This window comes from Lactuca sativa, chromosome 7, assembly GCF_002870075.4.
Source record: "Lactuca sativa cultivar Salinas chromosome 7, Lsat_Salinas_v11, whole genome shotgun sequence".
NCBI lineage: Eukaryota > Viridiplantae > Streptophyta > Magnoliopsida > Asterales > Asteraceae > Lactuca > Lactuca sativa.
Genome location: NC_056629.2, coordinates 3,532,562 through 3,542,052, shown reverse-complemented (window position 1 = coordinate 3,542,052; position 9,491 = coordinate 3,532,562). Strand labels below are relative to the sequence as shown.

General features: G+C 35.7%; 1 protein-coding gene across 1 annotated transcript; it reads right to left on the bottom strand.

Annotated features, from left to right (window-relative positions):
* Positions 1-8,293: 8,293 nt before the first annotated feature.
* LOC128127107 (uncharacterized) lies at positions 8,294-9,146 on the bottom strand. The gene is made up of 2 exons (XM_052765464.1): positions 8,655-9,146; positions 8,294-8,329 (listed from the first exon to the last, which is right to left on the bottom strand). Exons 1-2 carry the CDS (start codon positions 9,099-9,101, stop codon positions 8,294-8,296), a joined length of 483 nt encoding a protein of 160 aa, XP_052621424.1. The 5' UTR covers positions 9,102-9,146.
* Positions 9,147-9,491: the final 345 nt, after the last annotated feature.

The window sequence follows — 9,491 nt, the reverse complement described above, 5'->3', positions numbered from 1 at the left end:
CCATAACAAATCTAATTAACCTAAATGGGCCATAAAACCCATTCTTTTTGACAAATTGGGTCGTAAGCCATCATACGAGCTCAATGGGCCAAAAACCATTAACTTGGGCTTCACATTATGAGACTTAAGCATAAAAGGCCCAAATCCTCTTCTTTCTTCTCTCTCTCTCTCGGCCTAATTAGAAAGAAGAAAAAAAAAAGAAATTAGGGGATTAAGGATGATTAGCCACCTCCTTATTACCTATGGGATTTCCATGCAAATCTCACATACTTCCATGCATCCATCCTTTCACCTCTCTCTCTCTCTCTCTCTCTCTCTCTTCTCCTCCTCTTCTTCTTATCTCTTGGCCAAAGGAAAAACACACACACACAATTCACTTAAGCTTTTCTCAAGAACTCACAACAGCTTCTTCACTTCTCCTTCAAAATTTTCGAGAGTTAGGGATTTTCAAGAAGGTTATTCCATAATAATCATCATCATTGGTAAGTTATTGTTTAGATCTATAACCTAGTCTCTTTATTTCATCAAAACTTCTTCCTAACTCACACAGTTTTCATGATCTACTCCTTAGAAGCTTCTTAAGTTTGAAATCAACCCAAGAAAGCTTGTTAGGGCCGAAAAATAGCATCAAACTCTTCCCCTTCTTCTTCAAATCGAAAACAACAAGAAAAGGTGAGTTCATGTCCCTCTCTTTTCGGTTTTCACAAGTTTTCTGGGGGAAAATACAAGTAAAATGTGTAGATCTATGTGTATGCGTATGTTATGTGTGCTTTCATGTATGTATGAGTGATTTTATGTGTTTATGTGGTAAATATGTAACAAAAAGGAAAGAAATCTCATGATCTATGGCACAAGAAGGAAAATAAACATGATCTAAGTTATATTGCACTAAACAGTCAAGAAAAATTACCCTCTAAGGTTATAATAAACATATTGCAACATAAAACTCATTTTTGGACTATATTTGTCAAATAAACAAAAGTTGGGTTAAAAATTATCATTTACGGTTTTCTTAAGGACCAAAAGAGTCAAAATAGTTAAAATAAATGTTTTTATGAATATTATGCTCTTTAAAGGACTAGAAATGTAATTTGTAGCTTAATGGGCCAATTTTTAGGCTTTTCGGCCCATAGGCCCAAAAATTGCGAAAATATGGTTTTCAAGGGATTGACATGGTAAATTTCTCAAAACAGGGGGTAAAAAGGGTAAGCAAAACTGTTACAGGGATTAAAAATGATTTTTCTCCAAAAAGGATAAAAAATGTAAAGTTTTTGAAGTTTGGGTCAAAATTGTAAAAGTTGCGAAAAGTTTGGACATTAACTGAAAAACTATTTACTGAAGGGGCTGAAACTGCCAAAGAGTAAATTTTGAGCTAAAAACATTACTTAAACAAGTCTATGGGTCAAAAATGTCAAGAAAATTGTTCAAGGGCCTAAAATGTCTTTTTTTTATAAGGGACTAAAATTGTCATTTTTATTAAACAAATGCTGAAAAGGTCAAACCAATATTTTGAGTCAGTTATTTTATTATTAAGATATTTGGGTCAAAAATACCAAATTACTACTTATGAAAATAGAATGATGAATATACATATATTTCCAAATATCGTTATAAACAACTGACCAGCCTCGTGCCGTTATGAATTTAACAATCGTTCAATCAAACTTCCCGACAATTATACTATACCTAAAACAAGTAAATATTCAAATCTTTGGGCTTGAAAGTTTCTAATCATGCTTATTGGGCCTGCATGACCCATTAACATAACTTTTGGGCCCAACGATAATAATAAATGTTTATTGGGCCTCTTGTGACCTAATTACATTCTTAAGGGACCCTCAATGGCTTTCACGTGCTATTGGGCCTCAGTGGCCCATTAGCATTGCTAGTAAGGTCCAAATGAATCAAATGTGAAATGGGCCAATGTGTCCTTCGTATACCCAATAGCCTTAATTAATACACGGAATTAGCAGGACCTTGTAATCCTCTTCTTCTCGTTTGTTAGGCTTACCATCAATTCAAGTAAACAAATACATATCGTTAATAAATGGTAATCAAATTCATGTTGGATTCAGTGAGTAATAACGGGCATCACCTTTATGGGTCATTTGTAGTCTGTAGTTATAATCAAAGTCTCCTGGAGGGAGAGCGGAAGTTTGTGTATAGATGTATACAGGGGTGACTCCCCCACACCTCAGCTGTTCGCTATAGTTAGACTCGGCCAGTATAGGGTGACAAAATCTTAAGATCAATTCTGGTGTTCGTTAGAACGCCAAGACAGACAAACTAGTCATTATCATGCATGGTTATAACGACTCGTATAAATAAATCCAATACTATCTGAGTAATCAAGGAAAATCATAATCATTCGTTGTGATGGTATAACAATTCGAAACAATTATATTATATTATATTATCGGAAAACATTGGGTTTTTTTGAGGAAATCAACATCATTCACTTGTACTTTTGAATAACTATAATGCAAAACTTCTCGTTTATACACACTTTGAAATCACTCATGCATAAAACTACAGATCTTCACACTTTGGTATAAATAATTTTCTTTTCAGAAAATATCAGATTTTCTGGCTTTTATAAACTACACAAAACATTTTCAAAACAACCCTGCTTATGAACTCACCAACATTCCATATGTTGACGTTTTTCAAAATAACTTGTATTCTCAGGTTACAGGTAAGCTGAGGAGTAATACCTAGTATGTTAGGGTGTTATGCTTTTTAAAACTTTCAAACAATTTATGCTATGGATATGTAATGCTTAAACAATGTACTTGATGTGAAAATTGTCAGTTGTAATGTATTAATGCATGGTGAAGTTTATGTTATGTTTCATGTATATTCATTGTGATGATATTCAATTTGAGTCACGCGAGCCTACAGACGTTTCCGTCGTCTGGTTCGGGGGTGTGACAAGCTCTCCCCCACTAAGGATTTGAACTACCACTAACTGACATTGCAAACAGACAAAAGTCCAAACCGACACATCCTAAACCCTCTAAACATCGCTCATGGCATAAAAAATGGCATATGGAAATTCCTTGAATAATAATAAGACAAAACTTCAAAAATGGTCCCTGTGGTTTCCGAAAATATCAAGTTTAGTCCCTAAGTTCAAAAAACCTCACAGATGGTCCCTGTGGTTTCAAAACTTTTAACAAATGGTCCTTCCGCCTAACTCCGTTAGCTTTCTACCGTTAAGTGAGGGGCATTTTTTTCATTTCAATACACAAGGACCATTTATGAAGTTTTCTCTATTTAAAAAAAATGAAAAAAAAATATAATTATTTAATTAAAGGGCCCCACCCCCCCCCCTTTCTCTCTCTCTCTCGTTAATGCCTATTTATTTCTTCATTATATTTCATATACTATAACTCTTTAATTGTTTCTTCCCCAAAAATTCATCAAAAAATGACTGAAGAACATCAAATTAGATATAGGAAACCCAAAAATTACACAGGTCCATGCTAAAATCCATCACAAAACTTGATGATCGAAAAGATGATGACGAAGCATATGAGTCAAAGCACACCCAGTTAGTAGCACCAGAAAAGGTGGTGATTACGACCTTCAAATTCCAACCACCGATGATCACAAGATCTAGCCATCATGTTTCTCATTGCCGCCACCACCATCTCTGATCTATTTTGAATGTCACTTTTACAAAACCCTAGCTTCGTCACCATTCTCATCAGGAACTGGGGTTTTCGTCTTTAAGATCTGATGAGCATCATGGGTTTTAATTTGAATCCTAAGGAACTTGAAGAACATGACAACGATATGCAAATCAACGGACATGACGTAGATCTGAGAAAGGGGGCATAATCATTGAAGAAGGAGAGAGACTAAGTTAGGGTTTACAGATGTGGCAATGACGGTCGTTAAGATTGTTGTCGTGTTCGTCGAGATGCAGTTATAGATCAATGCTTCTTCTTCGTCAATAATTGTCTTCATGGAGTTGCAGATCAGAGATTCGTCGAGGGTTTGCTATGACGACGACGACGAGGGTTTGCTATGACCGGTTGCTCAGATTGTCTTTATCCTTCTTCCCAGATCTTGAATCGAACCTGCCTTTCTCCTTCTTTTCAGAGCATATATTAATCTTCATGTAAATTTGGTAAGTATTTTGTATATGAGAAGATTTCCAAATGTTAGATTTTACAAATTTGATAGTTTTGTCTTTGTTGGACATCTCAAGAGAAGATAAGGTAGAGGTGGTCGTGCTCGGGTGAATGAAGATCATTGGAGATAGTCTTCAGTCGTATTTTCTTTTTTAAAAATAGTTTTTTCTTCCTGAGAGAGAGAGAGAGAGGGTGGGGCCCTTTAACTAAATAATTATATATTTTTTTTTCTTTTTTTTTAAATAGAGAAAACCTCATAAATGGTCCCTGTGTATTGAAATGACGAAAATGCCCCTCACTTAACGGTAGAAAGCTAACAGAGTTTGGCGGAAGGAACATTTGTTAAAAGTTTTGAAACCACAGGGACTATCTGTGAGGTTTTTTGAACTTAGGGATTAAACTTGATATTCCTGGAAACCACAGGGACCATTTTTGAAGTTTTGTCTAATAATAATAACAAATCAGTTTTAGCGAGACTCTGATTCTTAGGTGGAGACTTAAGTAAACCGATCATAACGTCTCACACACACAATAATATGATCATAAACACGAACAATAGAAGCATGAAGGGTTCGAATACGATACATACCTGTGAGGTCTTGAGGTCTTGACTCCGCATCCTAAAAAACCATGAATGATAGAGTTTGAGATACTCCGATCGTCAAATGTGTTCAATCTGCCCTAATGTGATCTGGCTGATGAGAACGATGACATAATTATACCTCCAGGGTGCAATCTTGGATAACATGGACCCTTATCCACACCTGTCACATTTGCACTTACAACGCACAGGCTCAAGGGTTGTTCCTTTCTTAATGTGCATGGCATGGTCCCTCTGGCCTCCAGTACTTAGGTTAGTAACATCGAACTCCTTGCCTATCACTGAAATTGTTGGATCATGTGCTGACTTCCTCTTTCCCTGATGTGCTCCTACATCAAAATCTCTCTCTAGTCGTCTCAATAGTCTCTTCCACGGCTCGAAAGGCTGCAACTCACTCCCCAAATTTGACAATCATCCTGTCAGTTATTCGACCAACAATACCAAACAATTATTCCAATAAAATATGTGAAACCTTAGTGGTAATCTAATCTTGCAACCCCGTGCCATCTGCATCAATCTTGAAGGGCTTTGCATCCTGCTCAGGCACCGACATCCTACTAAATAAAACCAAATTGTTATCACATAACACTACAAGAAAAAAGGCCTTTTACGACGCTCATTGCGCGTCGTAAAAGGCTCAGACGACGCGCAAATGCGCGTCAAGGAAGGCCCTGTCATAAAGAGAGACGACGCGCTTTTGCGTGTCATCTATAGACGACGCGCATTTACGACGCTCATTTACGACGCGCAATTACGACGCGCGTTTACGACACGCAATGCGTATCAAGGAAGGCCCTGTCATAAAGGAAGACGACACGCATTCGCGTGTCGTAACCTTACGACGCACGTGTTAATGACACGCAATGCGTATCAAGAAAGCCCCTGTCAAGAAAGGCCATGTCATAAATGAAGATGACACACATTTTTGCGTATCGTAATTTTAGATATTTAAACAAAGTATTATTTATAGATTTACTAATTTTCAAATTAAATAATACATTAAAAATGTCATAATACAAAATAAAATACCATAAATAACAAAGATAATTCATTTCACTAATATATCAAATACAAATAATTATTCCAAAAGTAAGTAAATGTTATAAAAAATGAACTCATTTATATACAATTGCATCATCTAGCTTACTATGTGCTAACAACTCTCTGTGTGTTTACTTTTGCTTGAGTCTCGTTTCCTCCAAAGCTTCTAGCCATGCCAAAATATGATACCTGTTGATAAGATTAAGATATTTATTAACCCAGTCCCCACTTGCACCCACTTGCAGGCCTGACTTGGTTATCCTCAATAGTCAATTCCCCACAACTCATCTTTGAAACAAACTAAAGGAACTTGGAGTTCTGCATGTTATTTGCCAAACCAAATAAATAATATCCTGATTATAAAATTAAAAAAAATACATTTACCAATTCACATTGACCATGTCCACACCAACAACAGCACCACATGATGGAATTGGGCATCTCAAAGTCAAACATTCAGGACCATCATTGATATATGTGCTAATGTAAGCTACCATCTTCATTGGCAAAGCATGCTTCATGAACATTGCTAACATTCCTGCAGGGTTAGATAGCAACTTGTTAGATAGAAGAAATTTAAAATCTTGATACAGAACAATTTGTTATTCACAAAAATTAAACACTTTTCCAGTTAATAAGAAAGTAAAATGGTTTCAAAAAAATTGAAGCGTTATTACCGTTCTCTTTCTTTCTTTACCAAAATTGTGATGTATGCCATATGAATATTCTTTGTCAAATCTCTCAGCTCCAACCTACATTATAATTCTTTTAAATGCTCCAGCAACATGAAAACAATTCTTTCAAATTTGCAATTCTTTTAAATGCTCCAGCAACTGGAGTAAAGTACACGCTTCTTTGAAAACAAAGGCAATACACGAATAAATTTTGAAAGGAAATTGGAACGCAATTACATAGCTACCATTTTTTTAAGTAAAAATTAGATACAATACTAATAAACTACAATTCTATTGAATTTAAAAAAGTAAAATTTAGATACAAGACTAGTAAACTAGAATTCTAATGAATTTAAAAAAGTAAAAATTCGATACAAGACTAAAAAAATGGAAGGATTTATCTCTCATTACCTCTTCATGTTCAATTGTCCGGCCAAATGGAATTATAATTTGAGACTCGATAAACCTTGTGGGCCGCATCTCGGGATACCCATACGGGTTAGCTTTAACTGAGGAAGCAGATAAGCATTCACATTAAAAGCGGCCCATTCTGATTGATGCTCCCGTTAAAAGCGGACCAAAACAGCCGGAGGTACATTCTAGAACAAAAAAAATTACAAGAATATAAGGCACTAACCAAAATGAGGGGCATTTTAGTCAATACACAACACTCACTTGAAACAACATCAAGGCCTTTTCACAAAGAACCCCTCCAATAAACGAGATGGAATTTGAATTCTTGGTTGAATTAATCATGACAATCACATCCTCAGCACCATCATTTTATGTCCCCAAGTGCAGTTAACTCATTTTATGTTAGCATTCAACTTGCTCTTTTCCCTGCACCAAGAATTATGTTTTTTTAAGTCAATTCACGTAATTTACACACACATAGACACACACACACACACACACACACATATATATATATATATATATATATATATATATATATACTAGGGAAGTCAAAAAGCCATCCTAAGGACGGCCCAATGCCGTTTTGTATTTAATATGATGCTATAATTTTAAAGACCGAAATTAAAAATGCTACAACACTCGATAAAATGAAAGTAAATTGCCACTTCTCTTCATTTAGGCCAATTTTGGATAGTTTATGTGTTCACAAGTTTGTGATGGTTGAAACACAGCTTTCTACAATATAAATATCAAGTAGTCGACACATTATTATACAAATGGTCACTCAAGTGTGTTTCAGTTGTAGCGCCATCCATCATGTTGTCGCCTGATCTCCTTTAATTACGAAAATACCCCCACACACCCTAAACAACTGAACTAATAAAGCAAAGAATCACAGAATATGTATAAATGTGTGTGTAGCCTCCAATATATTGCATCTTAGCTCCAACTTAACAGTTTGTGGATCCAATCTATGTAGATACCCAATATAGATGCCATTGGTCAGACCTGTTTCAGGAGTGCATCATCATGTCATTTTACATAGATGGTCATTTAAATTGCTGGTAATTAGCGTATCGGGTTTCCTTCATAACACCATTGCTAATACTACAAACAGACCCACCTGAGATTTTAAGGGTGTTTTTTGGGCAACTTTCTTGGATCCCTTTGAGCCACCTTGTTGAATTGCAAAGTCAGCAAGAATGCTGTCTAAGGACCAAAGGAGAAAAGAACTAAGGGCTTCCATGGATAGTTTGTTGATCCAATCAACTGAGGTTTTGTAAACAGCCTCAGGAATATGTGACACAAGATTCTGCACTTGAGAGAAAGTGGATTAGAAGCTTTGTGTGTGTGTGGAAAATAGTAAAAGTGTATATTTTGATACAAAAAGCACTGAATCATACACAAACAGTTTGAAATATTCAGATTTCAAAATCTTGCTGTGCCTCGAATGAAGTCTATGAACACATACAAAGAAGTTACAAAGATTAGCTTCCTATATTTCAACTAATAATCAAATTGTGTGAGAATGAAGTTGTGTATGTAATCTACAACCATATTGACAATAATTTTCATCCTAGAACTATACTAAACTTTGATAAACTACACAGTAATTAAAGCTGAATCCAAACAAAAAACTACAGAGAAATGTCACAATTACATATCTTCCCGTTCCGATCGAAGCCTATACAGTACGCAAATCAGTTGAATTTTAAATGGTAATGAGAGAAACCTCAATCAAAACATTGAATTGTAGAAAATAAACATATAAAATTCACTCACCGTCACCTCCAACAGAAAACTAGCCAGGTCGTCGACATCGATCTTCTCCGCCGCTTCCGCAATTGTGACCTTAGGTTTCTTTACTTTATTCGGTTTCTTCTTCTTCTCCTCAACATCATCATTCCCAGCCACACCATTGGCAACCTCTTCATCGTTGTCCTCATAATCGGAGTAGTTCTTCTTCCTTGACGATTTAACCGGAGGAGGAGCAGGATCATAAATCGACAATCTCTGTGCTTCTATAACCTTCCTACGCTCCTCCGATTTCTTCTCAATAGCAGTGAAGACATTATCATTACCAGCGACAACGGATCCGTTTGGAAGCGCCTTTGGTTGAGGCACCTGCTGCTTAGGCTGATTCTTCCTGTTCTTCTTAGCGTAAGTAACCTTCTGCCATCCGTGATTGTTGTTGTTGTCTTCAGAAATATTGTTGGATTTGAACTCCATTTCGGGAATTGGATTAGAGAAGAAGATAGGGATAGATTCGGAGAAAGGGAGAGATGATCAGAGCGCTGATTTGGCAAAATCTCAAATTCCCTAAAAAAATCCTCATAACTCTAAGAAAATTCCTTAAAAAATCTCATAAATTTTCAAGACCCGCTTTCCTCGATTCTTAAAGCACCGGCCTTATTTATATATATATATATATATATATATATATATATATATATATATATATATATATATATATATATATATATATATATATCTGAATGCAGTTGTTGTTACAGAATTTCAGCGGAATCTTATAAATTGTTGATTGTATAAGGAATTAAAGTAGAATCCAAAAAAGGGAGATGGGGTCATACCTGTAACTTTGAGGCCACGATGGGTTTA

What these genes read in the sequence shown, in the direction of transcription:
- LOC128127107 (XM_052765464.1), bottom strand. Translation starts at nt 9,101, where the DNA reads ATGGAGTTCAAATCCAACAATATTTCTGAAGACAACAACAACAATCAC. An exon ending in GTTTTCTGTTGGAGGTGACG is followed by an intron (nt 8,330 to 8,654) that starts GTGAGTGAATTT and finishes ATGTGTTCATAG; the next exon opens with ACTTCATTCGAGGCACAGCA.